This window comes from Nerophis ophidion, linkage group LG18 (genome assembly GCF_033978795.1).
Source record: "Nerophis ophidion isolate RoL-2023_Sa linkage group LG18, RoL_Noph_v1.0, whole genome shotgun sequence".
NCBI lineage: Eukaryota > Metazoa > Chordata > Actinopteri > Syngnathiformes > Syngnathidae > Nerophis > Nerophis ophidion.
Window position 1 is genome coordinate 8704736 of NC_084628.1, and position 23269 is coordinate 8728004.

The window sequence follows — 23269 nt, forward strand, 5'->3', positions numbered from 1 at the left end:
ACCCCGCCTTCCGCCCGATTGTAGCTGAGATAGGCGCCAGCGCCCCCCGTGACCCCTAAAGGGAATAAGCAGTAGGAAATGGATGGATGAATTATCCATCCATCCATCTTCTTCTGCTTATCCAAGGTCGGGTCGCGGGGGCAGCAGCCTAAGCAGGGAAGCCCAGACTTCCCTTTCCCCCGCCACTTCGTCCAACTCCTCCCGGGGGATCCCAAGGCGTTCCCAGGACAGCCGGAGTCTCCCCCGTGGCCTTTTACCGGTCGGACTTGCCCCAAACACCTCTCTAGGAAGGCGTTCGGCTGGCATCCTGACCAGATACCCAAACCACCTCATTTGGCTCCTCTCGATTTGGAGGAGCAGCACCTTTTCTTTGAGCTCCCCCCGGATGACAGAGCTTCTCACCCTATCTCTAAGGGAGAGCCCCGCTCATTTCAGCCGCTTGTACCCGTGATCTTATCCTTTCGGTCATAACGCAAAGCTCATGACCATAGGTGAGGATGGGAACGTAGATCGACCGGTAAATTGAGAGCTTTGCCTTCCGGCTCAGCTCCTTCTTGACCACAACGGATCAATACAGGGTCCGCATTACTGAAAACGCCGCACCGATCCGCCTGTCGACCTCACGATCCCCTCTTCCCTCACTCGTGAACAAGACTCCTAGGTACTTGAACTCCTCCACTTGGGGCAGGGTCTCCTCCCCAACCCGGAGATGGCATTCCAGCCTTTTCCGGGCGAGAACCATGGACTCGGACTTGGAGGTGCTGACTCCTATCCCAGTCGTTTCACACCTGGCTGCGAACCGATCCAGTGAGAGCTGAAGATCTTGGCCAGATGAAGCCACCAAACCAGATCCCCTCAACCCTCTGACTTTGAGGCTATATTATATAAATAATATCTACTTAAAATATATATATACAAATATTTCCCACTTCTAAAAAGAACATTTCCAGGTTTCATAAAAATATCTAATAAGCTTTGCAACATAGTTGAGTCAAGTTATCCCTTAAAATTAATTTGCAGTAGTAAGTTGGGCAGTAAAATATGAGAAACATAACACACAAATGGCCCTGCGATGAGGTGGAAACCTGTCCAGAGTTTACCCCGACTTCCGCCCGAGTGCAACTGGGATAGGCTCCAGCACCCCTCCGTGACTCTGTGAAGGACAATCTGTAGAAAATGGATGGATGGGAATAACACACAAATGCAGCCTACCAGGTCCAAGTTGCACTAGTCTAAAAATTAATAACACAAATGATGTACCTGTATACTAAATCAACCTGAATATAAGACGACCCTGAAAATATAAGACACGTGTCATACTCCAGCCACTTAATTGGATGTTGTCTTACACACCATTTAATGTGGCCCGTCATTATTCAAAGTGGCCTACCATGCCATTTAATTTGGTCCTCCATATCATTAGTGGCCCGCCACATCAGCCAATGTGGTCTTTATGTCCCTTTGTCAAGTTGATCTTCGACATTATTTAATGTGGCCCTACTCAATGTAGTCTTCTACATCATTTAAACTGGCCCGCGACATCATTCAATGTGACCTTCCACATCATTTAATATGACCCGCAACATAATTCAATAGTCTTCCACATCATTATTGTGGCCTGCAACATAATTCAATGAAGTCTTTCACATCATTTAAAGCGACCTGTCCAGCCACTCAATGTAGTCTTCCACATCATTTAATGTGATCTTCCATATCATTTAAAGTGGCCCTCAAAGTAATTCAACGTAGTCCTCCATATCATTAATTTGGCCCGCCACATCATTCAATGTGGTCTTCCACATTATCATCTCTTCAATGTTATTTAACGTTGTCCGCCACATTATTATTTAATGTGGCCCTCTGTTTGCAGCCATAATTGTGACACGGCCATCAATGAAAACAAGTTTGACACACAATCTAGGACAACCCCTTTATTTGACAGTGATATTTTTATATATATATACATATATATGTGTATATATATATATATCTATACATATATATAGATATATGTATAGATATATATAAATAAATATATGTATATATACATATGTTATAAATAAATATATGTATGTATATATATATATATATATATATATATATATATATATACGCCGTATTTCCTTGAATTGCCGCCGGGGCGCTAATTAATTTGAAACCTCTTCTTACTCCTGCGCTTACCAAAGGCATGCGGTAAAAGTAAGCATGCGCTAATTATTTTAAAACCTCTTCTCACTCTGGCACTTACCAAAGGTATGCAGTAAAAATTTGAGTGTGATGCAAGCTTGGACCTTAAATCCTACTGAATAGCTCTTAATCTTCTTCCCTTTATGCGATTTCAAATTACCGGTATTGAAATCAGCCTCCTCCATTTTGAAAATGATGACAGGGGAAGTGTCACTCATGACGTCACAGGTTTGACCAGGCGGTAATACTAAGCATGCGCTAATTATTTTGGGAAGCTAGTTTGACCCGGCAGTAATTTAAGGCAGGCGTATACTATATGCCCTGCGGCAATTCAAGAAAACATGGTATATATAAAACACTTTACCAAAAGCCATAAAATAACTGGCATATTAAAATTTAAAAGGATAACTTTTGCGGTACAAAACCCTTTCTACCCTTTTTTTATTGCTGGGTCTCTCCAAGTCACTGGTGTGTGCATGTGTGTGACAGGAAGAGAAGCTTTCACTCATTTTAGAGATAAGTCCTTTGGCACCAGCTGTTTGTGGGCATGATTAGACCCTTAACTGTAAGACAAAAAGCAGATTTTTTTTTAAACTTTAATTTCTATGGGAAAAAATACGGGGTTGATGCGCAACAATAGGAACATTTTTACAAAAAAAAAAAATGTATGGTGTAAAATGTAGACACACACACACACACACAGAGGTTTGTTCAGTAAAATGTTTACTGGCACGTCATCATTGCAAATGTCATAAGCTACCATACTGTGTAGCAGGTTGCACATTGTAAAGTCTTGCAAAGGGGGGTTGGGCTGATCTTGTCCAATGGGACAATGTCATGCCCTAAAAAGATTGCTCATTTTTTTATTTTATTTTAATTGCTCTCTGAGCTTCAACTAACTTCAACAAGCAAACCAAAGAAGGGGGGAAAAGAATCGTTAGACCAGCGTCAGGTGACATTCGTGACTGATGATCACATTCAAATACATAAGCAACATAAAGCTGCAAAAGAAAAAAAAAACAGGTCTCCCACTCTACATATGCTGCATTCGCCACTAAGATGTTTTTTTTTTTTTTTTTTTTACTTTTTTGGTATTTACACAATAGTGACAAGGCACTTGTTGTGCCAGCGTATGCCCTACAGGATACTTGCATGTTCAGCCGTGAAGCATTGCTGAAAAGCGTGGTCAGCAGCAAAGTTCATTGTATGGCTTCACAACCACAAAAAAATAATATTTATTTATATATTCTTTTAAAAAAAAAAAGAAAGTTCAGCAGCTCCCCCTTACGGCCGTGGTAGAAGGCAAATCCACAGTGGAGTCCATCAGTGCAGTGGTTCTGATGTCAGTGAGACGAGGTGCTGCAGGTGTCAACTGGAGAGTCAAAGCCATTCGATTTGATTGCTGCTGATTTTTTTTTTTTTTTGTCTCTTTCACTCAACACACGCATGCTGCCACTCACACAAAAATGGTATTAAATTAAAGAGACAGTTCATGAGGATGTCGAGTGATGATTAGGTGGGGGATAATCTGAAGATTCGCCACAAAATATATAGGTAAAGTGTGACGATGAGCAAGGCAACTCCTTAATTAAATCAGGGTTTTTCAAAGTGTGGCAGTTTTTTTCCAGAAAGGGTCGTATACCGAAAAATTAATGCGTGTGTGGGGGGGATTGATACATTTTGTACATGGAAGATGCTAAAAGCAATCCAATGTAAGTCAATATATGCTAAACTATTTAAAAACATTTTGTGTGTCACTTTATAGAAAAATAGTGTAATAATATATCTCATTAATAATTTATTGCATTTTCACAATGTGCATATAAAAACGAGCTGTGGGCCAAAAATAACCCCTTAGCTGCACTTTGGACACCCATCCTTCTGAAAATATATTTGTGAACTTTTGCTCACCCCAGATTGTTTACTCGCTTGCTCCCAAAACTAGTCACTAAAAGTCAAATAATTTCCACTTTAAACTCATGTTAACTTAGCAGGGGTTTTTCTCTCTCCTGCCTTTAGGTCTTCTCACACTTTGAAAACCCCTGCTTTAAATGAAAATAAAAAAGAAATCATGTTTAAAACATTTTTTAATATGTATTTTATAGAACGTATACTTAAACATTACATATGGACCAAAATAGGAAGGAGAGTGGAGAGGGGGAAGAAAAAAAAAAGAATGAAAAACAAATGATTTGTCCTTTAGCAAATTTTTTGCCAGCATGTACTCCAGCATTAAAGACTAAAATATAAGCTGCTCTTTCTCATCACTGTGCTTGTTTTCAGAACGCAGCCACAATGAGTCTAAGCGTCTTTCCCTGCTGCGTCTCACTTCTTTTTTTTTAAAGCAATGCAAGTTAAAAAGCCATGCAAGATAAGCCAAAGAGTTGCTCGCTGCTTTTTTTTTCCATAAATAACAGGCTTGTTCCCTTTAGAAGGCCATCGCTTGTGTAGTGTCCTCGCTTTTGCCCGTCTTCCAGCATTCATTGTTTGTTTTTGTGTGCGTGCGTTAAATTAAAATTTGTCGATGAAAAACAGACACGAAATGGATGGTTGCAAAACAAAATTGTTCGTAGGGTCCTCTCACACATTCATTCGGACATGAACACACACGCAATGCATACGCAGAAATGGCAACCTCACCACACACGCATTTGATTTGTAACAGCAAGTTCCAGAAAGAGCACTTATTTAAAAAAACAAAACAAAACAAAAAAAAAACACAAAAAAATGCAGAAATATGGCTTTATATTTAAAACCGTAACAATCGATGAAGCTAGATTGGTCAATTATCCCCAATATCTCTTCCATTATTCTAATTGTGATTATACTTTTTTTTTTTCTTTCTTTAAAAAACTGTATCAACAAGTTGTGTATGCTAAGATGCAGTCGACTACGCGAGTGTGTGTCTACGAGGTGGTACTTGCTGGCATAACCTGGTTTCAAAGTGTCAAGGCTCTGACGTGGTGCCCAGTGTAGTGCAGCGGAGGTCCTACAGGGACGCCTAAGGCCGCCCCCCTGAGAGGATGTACGTACGGACAAGAAGCTGCCCGTCTGTCCACGCAAAAACCTGCTGAGGTCCGGCGCTCACAAGTCTGCGTGTTCATTGTGAACAATGATTTTCTGCTTGCTGGTCTCGTTTGCTAGTGTGTGTATGTGAAAGACTGGATGAAAATGTGTCTTGTGCCAGTTTTTTTGTGTGGGTCATTCGTTTTGTCCTCAGCAGTGCAAGTGCGTACGTGAGATTGGGGTCGTGCGGTAGCCTGCCTGCTTGGTCAAAAGTCCGAGCCGCTATTCCCGTATGCTGGCCGAGTAGGAGAACTGTGGGAAGTGCGTACGCTGATCCGAGTCGTCTACGTCTAAACTGTCATCTGGAAAGAAAAAAAAAACAAAAACATATTATGCAAAATATAAGTTCAGAAATCAAAATGCTGCAAAAGTGAAACTTTGGATATCCTCACTCATTTTTGCCCAATTTAAATATAGTCTGCCAGTTTATATACACCAAAATTATATATTTTTTGACAATGTTTGCGTGAAATACACGTTTCAAATGTGAAAAAAAAATGTGGGGGATTGTAGCCTATTAAAGACTGGTGCTTAACCTACTCATTCTTTAAATTACAAAAACAAAACAGAACTAGATATTTTTGAATAAATTCAACAATACGTAAATGTGTCACATCTAAAAAGGGCTTGAATCATTTTCTTGAGTGTGGACAATACCACTGAAAGACTTTTTACAGAGCAGGAAGCCACCATCTTGTGACGGCAGCAGTGCACGAGCCACCGTTTTTTTGCGGGCTCATAAAATCCAAACCGGGGCAGTAATTAAAACTCTTTCATCAACTTTTAATCAGAAGGGTTCAATCTCTCTTCTCTTGCTTATTTGAAGCGGAAATGACAAACGGCCTCAGAGGACTTAATGTTTGAAAAATAGCAAATTTTTTTTGCCAACTTTTGTATTGAAGTGGGAATAGCAAACTTCCTGTTGATTTTAGCCAGGGGGTGTCAGTGGATGAAATATAGGTCTAACTGAGACCTACGTAGTGGTTTTTGTTTCATGTTTCTACGACATTTCTACTGGAAGTTACAGACAGTTTTGTCTGTGTTTTCTTCCTGGGGGCGCTAGTGCACAATTTTGAGTTTTGGGGTAGATCGCAATTTTCCCCAGTCCTGATGTGTGTGTCAAATTTGGTGAGTTTTGAAGCATGTTAAGAGGGTCAAATTACAGCTCAAAGAGGCGGCGGTATAATAATAAAGAATAATAATAATAAAACTCTAGAATTTTAATAGGGTCCTCTGTCCCAAAGGGACATCGGTCCCTAATAATTGTAATAAATACTGTCAAATTATATTTTTAAAGTTAGATTAACCACACATTTGAATTTGGATTATATTATGATTAATCACAGGTTATCATTTGCTTGCATAATTCAAATTAACTTAAAAAATACCTGATATTTGAACAAAAATGCTATTTTATTGTCAGAATGTAAAAACAATATTTTACTAATTTGCCTAACACTTGCTAACATTTTTAGCTAACTCATTTTTTCCCTTAATGCATGCGTTGATGGTTAAGGTACAATAGGGAAGGGATTCATATGGCCCCATTACTGGGTGGATCTCGCGTGAAAGGAAGATGGGGGGTTAATAATTTTGCAATGCAGTCTGCTGAAACTGGAAGTGTCACTAAATAGCAACTCAAGCTGTGGTCACAGTTGTAATTGCCACTAAACACATTTTAAGAAGTTCAACACTATTACCGTCTGACAGTCAAAGTGGATAGTGCACCCCCACAATTTGTCATGTTTTATATGTCAGATGAAACACAATGAATGGGGTTATTCGCGCTTGAAGTTATTTGCATGATCAATCTGCAACTATATATGATTAATGAGATATTTATTTTGTGATTATTCACATAAGTTAACTCATTATTTTTGACAGTCTATAAAATACATTTAAAAGGAGACATGGGTTAGTGATTGGCAATAACATTTCTTATTAGCTTACATTACGTTAATAATTATTTCCACATCAAATATGCTAGTTAAATAAAACTACCTCCACTATGTAAGTATTTTATTTTTGGAACCCAGGAAGAGTAGCCTTTTCTGCTGTTGAGAATGTAATACTGTTAATGATAATTATGAGCCAGAGGTAGGCTGACACTAAATATTTTGCCATTTCATTGCATTTACAATTATTTATTACTATTTTATACGTCACAATTCTTATATGTACAAAAAATGTCCTCCTTCAACATTGCAACTCTCCTCAAACTTTTGACACAGCGCCAAACAAATTCCGACCTTTACTTTAGGACCAATTTGGGGAGATGTCAACTAGGGCTGGGCGATATATAAATATACGCGATATATCACGGGTTTGTTTCTGTGCGATATAGAAAATGACTATATTGTGATATTAGAGTATAGGTTCTCACGCAGTTGCTTTCAGCTGCGGGCATTACACTACAAGCTCTTCTTACTTTCTTGTCTCTCCTTCTCACAGACAGCAAGCTCACAAACTTACACACGTCACATACTTATACGCCCTCACGGAGCAGAGAGGTAGCAGACTGGGTAATGTTAGCTGTGATGCTAGCAAACCGTGCGAGTGGTAATACAAGAGAAAGAAGGTGTGAATCTGGTAACAAATGAAGGAAAAATTATTTCCCAAGAAAAACAGCAGGGGGTTCATCGTCTGGCGGTGGTTTGGCTTCTAGCGGGAATATGTCGAACAGAAAACCGTAATTTGTCAAGTGTGAGGCAAAAGCGTTGCTACAAAAAGTAGCATTACTGCTAATATGTAGCGTCATTTGAAAAGTCACCTGCTAATAACTTTAATAAATACATAATATATAAGTCAATTGACTTAGTTGTGATTTCCTTCTCTGCATCAAAGTTTAAAATGAGCATATATTAATGCAGTATGAACAAGAATGTTTCAATGTAGACACATAGGATCATCATACTGCTGTGATTATATGTATCAAGTGTTAATTCAAGGCTGAGGCAAAATACTGAGATATATATCGTATATCGCCTAAAAATATCGAGATATTAAAAAAGGACATATAGCCCAGCCCTAATGTCAACCTTTTAAAGGTAACATGCCTACACTTCTCTGTATTTGATCAAAAACTCACAAAAAACAACCATGTATGCACCCCTTAATATAATCATATTACGCCTGTCAAAATAGTGAGTTAACTCATGTGCTTAATCACAATAATCATGTATAGTTGCAGATCAATCCCACAGTTATTTTTGAGCGCACAAGCTCCTTGACCTTAATCGTGGACGGTTACCTGAAAGTCAACGTGGGTTGTAATATAGTAGGTGATCAGATGAATGCATACGCACAGATGAGTGAGGACATGTTCCTTCAAACTAAACCCTGACAAGACTTCAGAACATTGTTACCTGGTTTGAGCAAATAAATGATGGACCTTCAAGTAAAACATTTTAAAAATGTTCCTGTATGACATTCTGACAAGAAAATAGCATTTGTGACAAAATGTTGGGGTATTTTTTTAGGGTAATTTAAATCATAACTATCCAATTTAAAAAAAAATTATAATTTGATTTTAAAAATGATCACTCGACAGCACTAATTTAATATTTAAAATTATTGTACACCACTATACAACATCTTTGGACACACTCATATTTTAGTTAAGGCAGCATGAGTTGCTGCATGCTTTGAATGGGGAAAAATTAGCACCACCTGGTGGACAAATGACAAAATATCAAATTAAAGAGCAGCAGACGAATTGAAGTCCTAACATTATGGTTACATTAGTTTATGCTAAATAAATCTATAGGGATGTAACAGTATCAAAATCTCACAGTACGGTAATATCATGGTAATAAGGCAGCACGGTACGATATTGTTGTGGTCTATGTCCAAAAAAAAGGAGCCATAGTGTGTAAAATGAAGAGGCTGGAATGTTTAGGATAAACACACTTACAATAATCACACACAAAAATAATGCTCAAATTTTCTATCATATTTTTTATTACAAACATGTTTTTTAAGTGCAAATAATTGTGCAGGAACATCTATTGTTTCAAATATAAAAAAAAACAACTTACAGTTGATGTTTTAAATGTGAAAATGTAACATCCAGTATAACTTTGGTGTCTTTCAACTTTCACTTAATAAGAAGTGGTGTCTTCTACAGTGGAAATGTTTTTATCCCAGTTTGGAAAATGCAGTTTGCCAGAAAAGTTAACTATCAATGTAACTTTTATTAATGTATCCTCACAAACTAATGTTTGGCTTCGCTCGCTTCAAATATTTTTTTTGGATGACAGTTTATGATGTGGCGACTTGTCAAAGGTGTACCCTGCGTACCGCGCCATCTACAATACCGTTACATCACCATAAATCTGCTATAAAAATGCATTTTTTAACAGGATAGTTTTCTCAAAAAGAACAAAAGTGTAGTTTTTTGGGCATTTAGTTTTTTTCTATGCAAATATAAGAAACCATTCTTGATATGTGTAACCTGCATTTAGTTAACACAGCCACAATTAAAATAGTTGAATATTTTAAAAGAAAGAAGTAAAGGGCACAAAATGCTCCAAATATATACAATGATTTCGTACTTACACTTGTCTGGAGGGGTTATTGTTATGGTTTGTGCTGTGAACTCATCATCAAAGTATCTCGTGTCCGTCTCTGAGGTTACCTGGGGTTTGAAAGGTGGTACAAGCTGTGCAGCAGGAGGAGAAAAGCGTGTCACATTCAGAACATGTCGCATCAAAAGCTGAGTTGAGCCTTTCTTTGACGCTAATGCGTTACTACCTTCCTCTCCAAGACATCCTGCCAGTTGATGGAGGTGAAAAACTTGTGTGTCATTACTTCTTTGGCATCATCGGGTCCGCCTCCAAGCCTGGAATGACAAAACAAACAAACAAACAAACAAGCAAACAAACACACACACACACACACACACACACACGCACACGCACACGCACACGCACACGCACACGCACACACGCACACACACACAGAGAGAGAGAGAGAGAGAGAGAGAGGGAGAGAGAGAAAAACAAGTCACTCGCAGCCACTGATCTCACAGCCTGTGTGAACACAACATTTCAATTGAGGTTGTTCCTTTGTTATGGCCATTTCAGACACATTCATTCCTTATTTATTTGCACATTTGTGAGCCTGCAGGCAGACCTCCCTGTGCAAACCTTGACACTAGTTTAGTTACCTAAGAACAACCAAAGACAACGATCAATGAAGGGCTTGTTTACAGCCATTACCCCGCGCTAAAAAAACAAATCAAAGAGGAACACAGCTTAAATAATGCGGTTTACTGCCTACATGGCTGAGGGCGAGATGAGAGGGACGGTCTGGGAAAACAAATTAAGTTCTATTAATGAGCTGCAGTGCGGCAAAGGTGTTCAAGTTGGACTGCTGCATCTTCAGCCAGTGTCTGTGTGGTACACACCGAGTGAAAATAATGTTCATATTACAAAACTGACACGTTGTCAAATGTTTTTTTTTATAGATAATTACACACTGTAGCCACTGCCGTCAAATATGGCTCAAACTCTGTCAAAACATGCTTTACTTTACACAGAACACAGTGCACCAAGGGATGAAATTTTGGCCAAATGTTTTCCTTTTTATTTGGGTTATTGAAGTCCATCCATCCATTTCTACCACTTGGTACACCCTGGACACGTCGCCACCTCATCACAGGGCCAACACAGATAGACAGACAACATTCACACGCACATTCACACACTAGGGCCAATTTAGTGTTGCCAATCAACCTATCCCCAGGTGCATGTCTTTGGAAGTGGGAGCAAGCCGGAGTACCCGGAGGAAACCCACGCAGTCACGGGGAGAACATGCTAACTCCACACAGAGAGATCCCGAGTGCAGGATCGAACCCAGGACCTTTGTATTGTGTGAGGCAGACGCACTAACCCCTCCTCCACCGTGCTGCCCGTTATTGAAGTGTTACTTATTCAAACCTGCTGACCGTGAAAAATTTGAATGAGCACGCCACCTGACGGCAACTCAGAGCTGCAAGTAATTAATGTGTTTCCACACTCTCTTACAGTACATTGCAAATGTTGACCACAAATCAGAGAAAGCATTTGTGAACGAGTCTATAGGAAATTATGTAAAAAGGCAGACCAATGGTAGCCTTTACCATTAGCGTTGCTGCAGCATGAGGTTTTTTTGCAAGTGGAGTAGGAGCAAGCCGGCATAGTGTACGCTGGTGCCTCGACACAGGAGCAAAATCCATGCTTTAGAGCAGGGGTAGGGAACCTATGGCTCTAGAGCCAGATGTGGCTCTTTTGATGACTGGCTTTCGGATAAATCTTAGCTGACATTGCGTAACACGATAAGTAATGAATAATTCCGCTGGTAATCAAGGCGTCAAAAATTACGTTCAAAATATAAAACATTCTCATGTATTTTAATCCATCCATCCGGTTTTTACCGCACCTGTTCAAGAAGTTGCATTAATGGTAAGAAGTATTTTATTTATTATTGGTTAGCTTCAGAATAACAATGTTATTAAAAAGAATAAGAGACTTATTATACTCTAAAAATGTTGGTCTTACTTAAAAATGCACGCATTTCGTTGTATTCAGTCTTAAAAAAAATATTATATGGCTCTCACGGGAATACTTTTTAAAATATTTGGCTTGTATGGCTTTCTCAGCCAAAAAGGTTACCGACCCCTGCTTCAGAGTCTGAACTTGAAATTGAAGCGGGGGAAATGCAAAACAAAAGAAAAATGCGCCCCCGTATTGCAGTGAGGCGTGCAAGAAAACTCAAATGTCAAAATGCAGTGCAGAGTACGAAAAAAGTGTGCATGTTGGAAGGTCTGCTTACTCCAAAAGAAGGAATTGCTGACTTACACCAAAGAGTGCACCAAAAAAGATAACTCACAAAATAGTCGGACTCCAGCGGTATCTCAATATTGTCCATTTGTCCAAAATGACCACATGTGCTGTCAATTTTGTCTTTAAAAGGGGAAATTAATGCACCGCATTTGCTTGAAATGACCAAACTATGTAAATATTAAACGGTATTATAAATGTGCTTCTTAGTACATTAAATATATACTTACATCATGTAAATACAAACCCTAATGGAGGTTTTTGGATGTTTTTAGGGGCTCTATAGGCAAAATTAAAAGGCTCCCATAGGCACTATTGTATGGGGACTTTCGATCGAATTTTTAAAAAATTTAAAAACAATCCATCTGTCGTCATGTCATAATGATTGTGAACGATAAGCAAAATATCCAAATAAGTGCAGTTCTCCTTTAACATGGTGGTTAACAACATAACCCTGAAGAATGTTCACATGTTTCTGAAAACACTACCTTTAGAGTTAATAAAGGATTTAGGATGGACACAGTTTACAGATTATTTCTATTTCTAATGTATTGTATGAGAAATGGTATGATCTCCGAAGGTACAATGTGCTCATTTATCAGGAATCCTGAGGATTAGTCAGTCACTGATTTTAAACACTTTTTCCGAAACTGCAGTTGGCAATTTCTTTTAATGATTTTACTGGAGTTCAAGGGTCAAGGGACAAACCTCTGTTTGGGATCCTTTTTGAGCAGGCCAGCCAGCAGCGCCTTGGCTTCGGGAGCCAGATTCTTGGGAAAGCGGATCTCCTCCATAAGGATGAGCTCAAAGAGTCGCTCGTGGTCCTGGTTGTAGAAGGGCAAGCGGCCACACATCATCTCGTACATAACCACGCCCAGACCCCACCAGTCCACCGCACGGCCGTAGTCGTTGTCCTCCAGTACCTGGCAACACAGAGTGATGGGAACATGTCTTAAGTTTTTCTTTTACAGATAACACGCCTGAAGTATTGCTTACCTCGGGTGCCAGGTACTCGGGAGTCCCGCAAAAGGTTTTCATGGTGGCCCCGTCTGTGATGCCTTCTTTGCACAGACCAAAGTCTGTTATCTTTATGTGGCCGTCCTTGTCCAACATGAGGTTCTCCAGCTGCACCGAGAAAGAGGTAAATGACAGTTAACTACATCACAATGTAGTGAGGACAACATCAGGGAATTTGTCAAAAGCCTTGCAGCACTGTACTATTTTAAAAGGAATCAAACACAACATATAATTTATTTTTCACCCCTACCTTTAGATCCCTATAAACAACGTTGCACGAGTGGAGGTACTCCAGTGCTGAGACTATTTCTGCACCATAGAATCGTGCTCTGTCTTCTGTGAATACTCGGTCCCGGGATAAGTGAAAAAATAGCTGCAAATGAATGAAGCCATAACATCAGATTTCTTCCAGACATATGAAAATGATGGTTACATTCAATGTGTTTATATAAAGTTTCATTTATATTATTTGAATTACCCAGTAATAGTTTATGTGCCCATGAATTTAGCAAATTGTGTAATTTTATTCCACTTTATTATAATAGGTCTTCATTCTGAATATCGATATATCTGTGCTCCATTAGCTTGTCCTCCTTTAAAATTGTAATTAGCATAGCATTGCTGTGTTAACTTGTGTAGATAGCAGCAGGTCAGCCAAAGATAGCATGGTCTGAAAATATTTAATAGTATAATTTTTTGTCACACGTCATTCATGTCCAAATAAATCATTCAATTTTTTTCTATTTTGCATCGAACTCAGTCCTTTGTTGTTGTTGGACTATATGCGGCCAGTCAATGAAAAACAGAAAATAATTATGCACAGCAGAGGAAGTAGGGATGCAAGGATTAACTTTTTTTAAATTATTAACGGTCATTAAAAACTTTGCTGTTATCTAATTGCAAAGGCTCCGCCATATCGTATGTTTCAGTCCTCCTTACGGTATAAACGGGCATTATACTGGTACGTTATTTTCGGTACAACCGGGAATGAAAACAAAGTTACACCTGTGGTTAGGGTTAGGGTCAGGGTTAAAAATGGCAGCAAGACAAAGCAGTGAACTGTTCCCACTCCAAAAAAGCTAATGTTGCCAGTGTGAGAACATTTTAAGTAATTAAAAAATGACTATGGAGTCATCAGCTGAGTCTCCATTACAGTTTTTCGCAAAATAAGCGATATTTGGAAAATTTTGATTAATTAAATTTGCGATTTGTAGGTGTTTCCATTAAAGGGTGTTTTGCGTCATGAGCTGTAATTTTCGTAAAAAAATTCATCCCCTGAGACTCCACTTTGAGGAAGATATTACAGCCACTGCTCCATGATGTCAATAGAAGAAGAAGACAGCGGGTGATCGCTCAAAGGCAACTTCCTTACAGCCCCCTTGACACTTGGCCGGGCATGTGGGTCTCTCCAAGCCTGCGGTTTGGCCTCTATTGCTGGGAAGGGACCCACGGGACGGCCCGGTGCGGCGATGCCTCTGAGCTCGCTTCCCTCCCGGTCAATAGATCAGAGACTTACGGCCCCGTTAACATTGTTCGGACATGTGGGTCTCTCCCAGACTGCGGGTCGGCCTCTATTGCGGGAAAGCACCCGTGAGATGGCCCGGTGCTGCTGTGCCGCCTCGCTCGACCCTTGCTGACCGTTCGGAAGCGAGACCAAGACAAACCGCCTGCCGTGGTTGTCCTGCATAGGCGCCCCGTCGGTTCGGTGTTTAGGGGCCCTCTAAATGCGGTAAAAGGATAGCCATCATGCTTTTGCAAAAAACTTAAATATCGAAACTTCTCAAAAAACACCCAATTGGATCACAAAAATGTTTTTGCGATATTTTAGAGGTTTTTTGTAATATGGGTGTTTCCATCACCAATTTTTTACTGAGATATTTAGGTTTTGCGCATTTTTAGGGATAATGGAAAACACAGCTATTGAAGACATTGGCTCACCCATTTGCAAATCCTGCCATAAGAGTGTTGCAGCTAAAACGTCTACATCCAATGTGGTGCAGCTTTACACGCCTAAGTAAAGGCAATACATAATAACTGAGTTAAATTATGCTAGCAGCAAGCTACTTAATGAAGATTTTTGTAAAATCTAAATGCAAAATCAGTAGCTTAGCGTTGCCAGATCAGTGTAAACAAACAGCGACAAACAGCGACAGATACGGTGTGAATTAAAACTAGACCTTAGGGCTGGGCGATATATCGAGTTTGTAAGATATATCAATATTTTTTAAAACAAGATATGAAGTAAGAAAATATCGATATAATTTATTTTACGCTAGAATGACCAAACATCGCTTATTTGTTGTGTTCCTTGTTCTACCCCACTTCGCACTCGTCCTCCCCTTCCTTCTTCCAAGACGTGCTTGCACGTACAAGAACAACCATGATTGGTTGGTTGTTTACTATGATGAGTCACGATTGGTTGACATTAGGGCAAAACATCAGGGACAGGCCAATCAGACATCCAAAATGACAAGAGAATCGTAGAAGAGAAAAGGAAATAACTTTGAGTGACCATTTAATGTCAGAGATTGCGTTTTCCTGACTGTATTGAATAAACTATAGGCATTGTGAGTTAATATAGCAAGTGAAAAACACTAACATAGCGTTAGAAGCTTGTAGAATAACAGAACTATACCATTTTATCAATCAGGGTATATTTGTATAGCACCTTACAACATCACAATGGTGCACAAAGTGCATGACAGGACAAAAATTAAAAACCATTTGCATTTAAAAACCCTTATGGTAATTTTTTGTTAAAAGCCAGTTTAAACAAATCTGTTTTTAGTTAAGATTCAAAAGCTTTTAGCTCCGTGATGGCTCGCAACTAAGGTGGAAGGGAGTTCCGAAAAAGAACGATCACCCCATTTTTAACTCTAGTCCTTGGTACTTCCAAAGATGTGTGTAAATATGACCGGCGATCCCTTGGTGGGTGGTAAACAGTTAAAATATACACAATTTTATCTAACTATATGCATTTCAGTTATTATAATCAGAGCATAATATAGATGATTAATAACAAATACATACGCATTAGTGGCAGTTGAAGACAATAACACTTGAGTTTCCTCTGGGGAGTTAATCTTAACCTTGTTGTACAATTATTATTGCATTCCTTTATTTATTATTAATAATCCTTTGTTTATATTTATGATTTTGTACTGTTCTAACGTACTGTTTTATTACTGTTATTTTTGACAGTAATATTCATCACATCAAAATCCCAAAGGAATGGGATTTCATTCATGTTTGGTTGTAAAATGAATCAATGCATAATAATTGTGATAATAGTGATTAATACTATATTTTGTACAGTCAAAATCAATACCCGTTGCATTCCTCGCGGCAAAAGACGGTTAGTTGCCACTGCAAGATTAAAAGAAAACCTGTAAAATCTTAAAAAAATCACTATTTTGGCATGATTTTGTGGCTAAACTAGAGAGACCATTCAAAAACCGAAGCAATATTATAATATGTTAGTGTAAAAACAATGATATATATATATACATGAGAAAAAATAATAACTAAAATTGTATTCTCACTTAGTTTAAAATGAAATTAATGGATTATAGAACCCTGATGGACTGTACTTGTTTTTAAAAGGACACCAGTTTATGACTGATTACAGGCATAGTATGATTTTTTTCCCTTTACAAAATGCAAGTAATAATATGGACAAAATGTATATCTTGATATATTTTTAGGTAAAATCGATATATCGCGATATATTTTCTGGTGAGAGTATACATATTGAAGACATTCATTTTTGAGCGAGATTCACTAAAATTCAACTGTACTGTAAACAGTCAGTGGCACGTTTATTAACCCAGTTAGTCAAGATGGGTATTAACAGTACAGAAAAAAAAACTGTTTAAGTAGCACAGAATTACATAACATAAATAAAATAGAAAAATATTAGTAAAATAACATAGCTTTACAAATAATAAAAAATGTATCAAACGCAGATAAAAAAATATATTTGCAGGCAGGCACTTTTTAGTTCCCAGTTGATTATGTAATGGACTGTCACACATGTACGGTTCTGGTCAGCGCCAAGTAAGTGACTTTAATTAATTGTTCAGCAATGATCGTCCTCACTTCGGGATACATTTTTGGCAGCATTTCTCGTGCGAAATATGCCCAGCTTGACAATTTAAGAACAGTTTTAATTTGGGCTTACAACGTAAACAACTCAAATGAATGTTTTATCCAGATGCATACATTTGTCCAAATGTGGCCAAGTAGATGCATTGTGGGTTTCCTGGACGTCGTCTACAAAGCTAAAAGCGTAATCTAAAGAAGAGAATCCCTCTGCCATTTTCCTCTATTTTTTTTATATAAAAATCGCCCGCTTGTATATTTATTGTTGTAGCACAGTGTAAGCTAAGAAATGACAACACAAAAACACACAGGACCGCAATGAAGTAAAGGTTGGCTATTCAATAATAGTACATGCAACGCCATCATTAATGTAAGATAAAATAAATAAACTCTTGTTTTGCCCTATACACTTTAAACTACACCCACAAAAATAAACATGTAGGTAAACTAACACCTCAGCTATGGTGTGAATCAAAACTAGACCTCAGGTCTGGGCGATATATCGAGTTTGTAAGATATATCAATATTTTTTCAAACAAGATATGAAGTAAGAAAATATCGATATCATTTATTTCACGCTAGAATGACCAAACACCGCTTATTTGTTGTGTTCCTTGTTCTACCCCATTTCGCACTCCTCCTCCCCTTCCTTCTTCCAAGATGTGCTTGCACGTACAAGAATAACCATGATCGGTTGGTTGTTTACTATGATGAGTCACGATTGGTTGACATTAGGGCAAAACATCAGGGACAGGCCAATCAGACATCCAAAATGACAACAAGAGAGTCGTAGAAGAGAAAAGGAAATAACTCAAATTAATGTTTTATCCAGACGCATACATTTGTCCAAATATGGCCAAGTAGACACATTGTGGGTTTCCTGGACGTCGTCTACATCGCTAAAAGAAAAATCTAAAGAAGAGAATCCCTCTGCCATCTTCCAGTACTTTTTTTATAATATAAAAATCGCCCGCTTTAATATATTTCTTTTTCTCTTCTACGACTCTCTTGTTGTCATTTGGGATGTCTGATTGGCCTGTCCCTAATGTATTGCCCTAATGTCAACCAATCGAGACTCATCATCGTAAACAACCAACCAATCATGGATGTTCTTATACATGCAAGAACGTCATAAAAGAAGAAAGGGGTGGAGGAGTGCGAAGTGGGGTAGAACAAAGAACACAACAAATAAGCGGTGTTTGGTCATTCTAACGTGAAATAAATTATATCAATATTTTCTTACTTCATATCTTGTTTAAAAAAATATCAATACATCTGACAAACTCGATATATCGCCCAGCCCTAATGTCTAGTTTTGATTCACACTGTCACTGAGGTGTTAGTTTACCTACATGTTTATTTTTGTGGGTGTAGTTTAAAGTGTATAGGGCAAAACAATAGTTTATTTATTTTATCTTACATTAATGATGGCATTGCATGTACTACTGTTAAATAGCAAAACTTTACTTCTTTGCGGTCCTGTGTGTTTTTTTGTTGTCATTTCTTAGCTTACCCTATGCTACAACAATAAAGGCTTGCTGATTGTGCCATGTTGTGTTTCATGAACAAATACGAGTGACGGGTCAGATGAGAAAGAGAAGGACTTACTTCTCCTCCATTTGCATACTCCATCACGAAGCACAGCCGGTCATTTGTCTGAAAAGCATACTTTAGTGTCTGTGTGGGAGTAAAACAAACAAAACAAATCGAGTGACTGCATTATCTAGATTACAAATGATCAATGGATTTTGTAGTGAAAAAATTAGGCACTTACTGTGAGAAAGGGGTGCCGCGTATTTTGGAGGACTCTGCTTTCGGTCACCGTGTGCGCTACCTCATCCTAAAGCAAACACATGATATGACACAATAATACAATAAAATGTAGAGCAAACCTATTAAAAGCAAATTAAATTATCTACAAGTGGAAATTGAACCCAAAAGAGATCCCATCAGACTGGATTTTACTCACTTTTTTCGTGCATTCTAAATATTTAATAAATGCGATCAAAAGTCTGCTTACAATGGAGCTTATGGGAGTCGCTCTATTCTGCCTATAAAGCCCTTAAAAAAACTGCCAAAATGCTTCATTAAGGTTTTATATACATAATGTATGTACATATGTAATGTCGTAACAAGCACATTTATAATAAAATGTAATAATTACGTATTTTGATCATTTTAAGGAGACGCAGTGCTGTAATTAAAAAAAAAAAATCACAGCTTTATTTGCAAAAATATTTTTGTAATAATGATGTGTGAATGTGAGTGTGATTGTTGTCTGTCTATCTGTGTTGGCCCTGTGATGAGGTGGTGACTTGTCCAGGGTGTACCCCGCTTTCCGCTCGAAAGCAGCTGAGATAGGCTGCAGCACCCACCGCGAACCCAAAGGTGACAAGCGGTACAAAATGGATGGACGTATTTTTTAAATAATTTTTACAAATACGGTGGGGCAAAAAAGTATTTAGTCAACCACCGATTGTGCAAGTTATCCCACTTAAAATGATGACAGAGGTCTGTAATTTTCATCATAGGTACACTTCAACTGTGAGAGACGCAATGTGAAAAAAAATCATGGAATTCACATTGTAGGAATTTTAAAGAATTTATTTGTAAATTATGGTGGAAAATAAGTATTTGCTCACTTCAAACAAGGAAGATCTCTGGCTCTCACAGACCTGTAACTTCTTTAAGAAGCTCTTCCGTCCTCCACTCGTTACCTGTATTAATGGCACTTGTTTGAACTTGTTATCTGTATAAAAGACACCTGTTCACAGCCTCAAACAGTCAGACTCCAAACTCCACTATGGCCAAGACCAAAGAGTTGTCGAAGGACACCAGGAAAATATTTGTAGGCCTGCACCAGACCGGGAAGAGTGAATCTACAATAGGCAAGCAGCTTGGTGTGAAAAAATCAACTGTGGGAGCAATTATCAGAAAATGGAAGACATACAAGATCACTGATAATCTTCCTCGATCTGGGGCTCCACGAAAGATCTCATCCCGTGGGGTCAAAATGATCATTAAAACGGTGAGCAAAAATCCCAGAACCACACGGAGGGATCTGGTAAATGACCTGCAGAGAGCTGGGACCAAAGTAACAAATGTTACCATCAGTAACACACTACGCCAACAGGGAAGCAAATCCTGCAGTGCTAGACGTGTCCCCTGCTTAAGCCAGTGCATGTCCAGGCCCGTCTGAAGTATGCTTAAGAGCACATGGGCGAATGTCATGTGGTCAGATGAAACCAAAATAGAACTTTTTGGTATAAACTCAACTCGTTGTGTTTGGAGGAAGAAGAATACTGAGTTGCATCCCAAGAACACCATACCTACTGGGAAGCATGGGGGTGGAAACATCATGCTTTGGGGCTGTTTTTCTGCAAAGGGGACAGGACGATTGATTCGTGTTAAGGAAAGAATGAATGGGGCCATGTATCGTGTGATTCTGAGCCAAAACTTCCTTCCATCAGTGAGAGCTTTAAATGGTTGACCAAATACTTATTTTCCACCATAATTTACAAATAAATTATTTAAAATTCCTACAATGTGAATTCCTGGATTTTTTTTTTCACATTCTGTCTCTCACAGTTGGAGTGCACCTATGATGAAAATTACAGACCTCATTCATCATTTTAAATGGGAGAACTTGCACAATCGGTGGCTAACTAAATACTTTTTTGCCCCACTGTAATTATTTGAAACAATTTTTATGACAATATAACGTGTATTATACGAGACAATATATCTTGTGATGTGTGTAATTAGTTTTATGTTTGGCTTTTTTAAGTGTAGGGTTGATTAGTATTTCTAATGATTCAAGTGGAGGACGCAGCAGACAATTAACAGCCACTATTTGAGAAAATCCGGTAGTAATTTTCCAAAATTTAATGTAGAGAAAACATTTTAAATGTTCATTTAAAATAAAACTGTGAGGAGCATACAGTATACATTGAGTGTGCATTTGACACTAACTTTAGCAATGATGACTTCTTTGCGGAGAATTTTCATGGCGTAGTACATGCCAGTGGCCTTCTCTTTCACCAAGATCACTTTGCCGAACGTGCCTTTGCCCAGCAACTTCAGGTAGTCAAAATCACTCATGGTCTGCTGAGGGGACAACAAAGAAACCACAATGACCAAAACAAATCTAGGCCCTCAAGTCTTTCCGCAAATAATCCCTTTGGTATGATTCAAGAGGCTTTGAATTTAAAACATGCGAGCTGACCACTTTGGAGCGGGATTTGGAAATGGCGATCTCCATCTCCTCCGTGCCGCTGATGTCGCTCGGCGAGCCAAATTTGATCTCCATTGGTTCCACGTCCTGCTGCTGACTCTTCAGGCTGTTTGCCACCGCCTGAATCGATCGCATCCATTCTTCCCTGAAACAACAGTGCCCACACATTACATGACCAGATAAAAGCTATTAACTGGAATTAAACAAAAAGAATGTAGTGACCTAAAAGTACATAAAAGGCACCATATTAATAGACGAACAATGCATCATGCAAGTGATAAAAACTAATCACAATGTGTTTACAGGCCATTTCATTGCAATTATTTAAAGACTTAGCAAAGGTTACATAAACAAAAATGGTTGCTTAGTTGTAATCGGGTGTAATTTGGCCGTAAATTCTATTTCTAGCATGACTGTAATTCTCACAAACTAAAATGGATTTCCCTGCCTTTAAAGAACAATGGCCCATTTAGACCTGCTGTGTTTCTCAGAGAACACGTGTTATTACTCCACTGTTGAAACTTGAGTCGCTCAAGATAAGATCGTCAGTGTTTACTTCAATATGTGATCAAGGTTTAAACACACTTGTTTGCACATAAAATACACTATCTCACCCCTCCCATTTCTGCTTGGGCTCGGCGTTATGGCTAACAACTGTATCACAATATGAGTTTTATATCTGTCGATATCAATAATTCTTGATATTTTTAATTACCTATAAATATAGGGACTAGGAGAAAAATATAAATATAAACATTAAATTGGACCTATTGTGAATGTAAGTGTGAATATTGTCGGTCTATCTGTGTTGGCCCTGCGATAAAGTGGCGACTTGTGCAGGGTGTACACCGCCTTCCGCCTGAATGCAGCTGGGATAGACTCCAGCATCCCCCGAAACCCAGAGAGGGACAGGCGGTAGAAAAACGGATGGATAAATATTTTTAATGAATACATTTAACCTTCCTCTAGTTATAATCCTCTCAGTTTCAAAGCAGAAAGGAAAGCATATGTCAACACAACCACAAAAACACTCAATACTAACAACATTCTAAAATGTATCAAATTGAACACCTAACCTCTGAAAATGAAGGTGCAAAAATAATGAATATGTAAGTCACACACAAACACAAAATACATTATTCGGTTTAATCTCAAAATAAAATACTCGGTTTCGAGGTGAATCGTATATTACACTTTGAAATGTCATAATGAGCAGCAATGGTCACAAAGTCACCTTGTCAAATATTTTCAGACAAAATTTTACCTCGTTGACACAAATGGATGAGGAGATGCTGATTCTGGAGGTCCAAATAAAAGAATAATGTACAGGCATACCCCGGGCAGATATATGGCGATATGGGTGCCTGTGTCAAATACCAGCAATACGGGGAGCAGGAAAAGCAGGGGAGTGGTTGTGACACGTTCGCCAGGGATAATGTTACTGTTGTACTGTTGCTTACTACGAAAAATTAAGTTATTTATCAAGACAAAACTATCGTCAGTGTTACCGTTCAGCACCTGGTACTAATGGCAGGGCTGAGATTATTATCTTCTGCTTCTCTGGAAGGACAGAATAAACTGTGTGTGGTTCGCTTTATTACAACTTCCCTTATTACGTGATTACGCGCGGATTTGCTAGATCTCGTAAAAGAATGCGCTACCCGGTAGATATCTGGGGTGAGAAAAACTATTTTATGCATGTTTACTGCAAAGCAAATTTTTTTTAATTTATATCGATTATGTGTCTATCACGATATATATTTATTGATAACGTTTTATTGCTCAGCCTTAATTTCATCAGCCAGTTTCTTTACAGTATTTATTCAACACTTCATAAATATAG

At 38.5% G+C, this 23269-nt stretch overlaps 1 protein-coding gene across 2 annotated transcripts in view; it reads right to left on the reverse strand.

Moving 5' to 3' along the window:
- Window positions 1-2893: 2893 nt before the first annotated feature.
- Window positions 2894-23269, reverse strand: part of akt2 (v-akt murine thymoma viral oncogene homolog 2) — a 47711-nt gene continuing 27335 nt past the window's right edge. Inside the window, exons 5-14 of one of the 2 annotated variants that reach the window (XM_061878691.1) lie at window positions 21418-21571; window positions 21165-21296; window positions 18967-19032; window positions 18801-18869; window positions 13342-13464; window positions 13071-13199; window positions 12783-12997; window positions 10006-10093; window positions 9811-9913; window positions 2894-5555 (exon numbers count right to left, since the gene is read on the reverse strand). In XM_061878691.1, the coding sequence (XP_061734675.1) occupies window positions 5476-5555; window positions 9811-9913; window positions 10006-10093; window positions 12783-12997; window positions 13071-13199; window positions 13342-13464; window positions 18801-18869; window positions 18967-19032; window positions 21165-21296; window positions 21418-21571 (1159 nt within the window). In that variant the 3' untranslated portion in view covers window positions 2894-5475. Of the gene's footprint in view, window positions 5556-9810; window positions 9914-10005; window positions 10094-12782; window positions 12998-13070; window positions 13200-13341; window positions 13465-18800; window positions 18870-18966; window positions 19033-21164; window positions 21300-21417; window positions 21572-23269 lie in introns of both variants that reach the window. The other variant, XM_061878690.1, reaches the window with a different exon arrangement.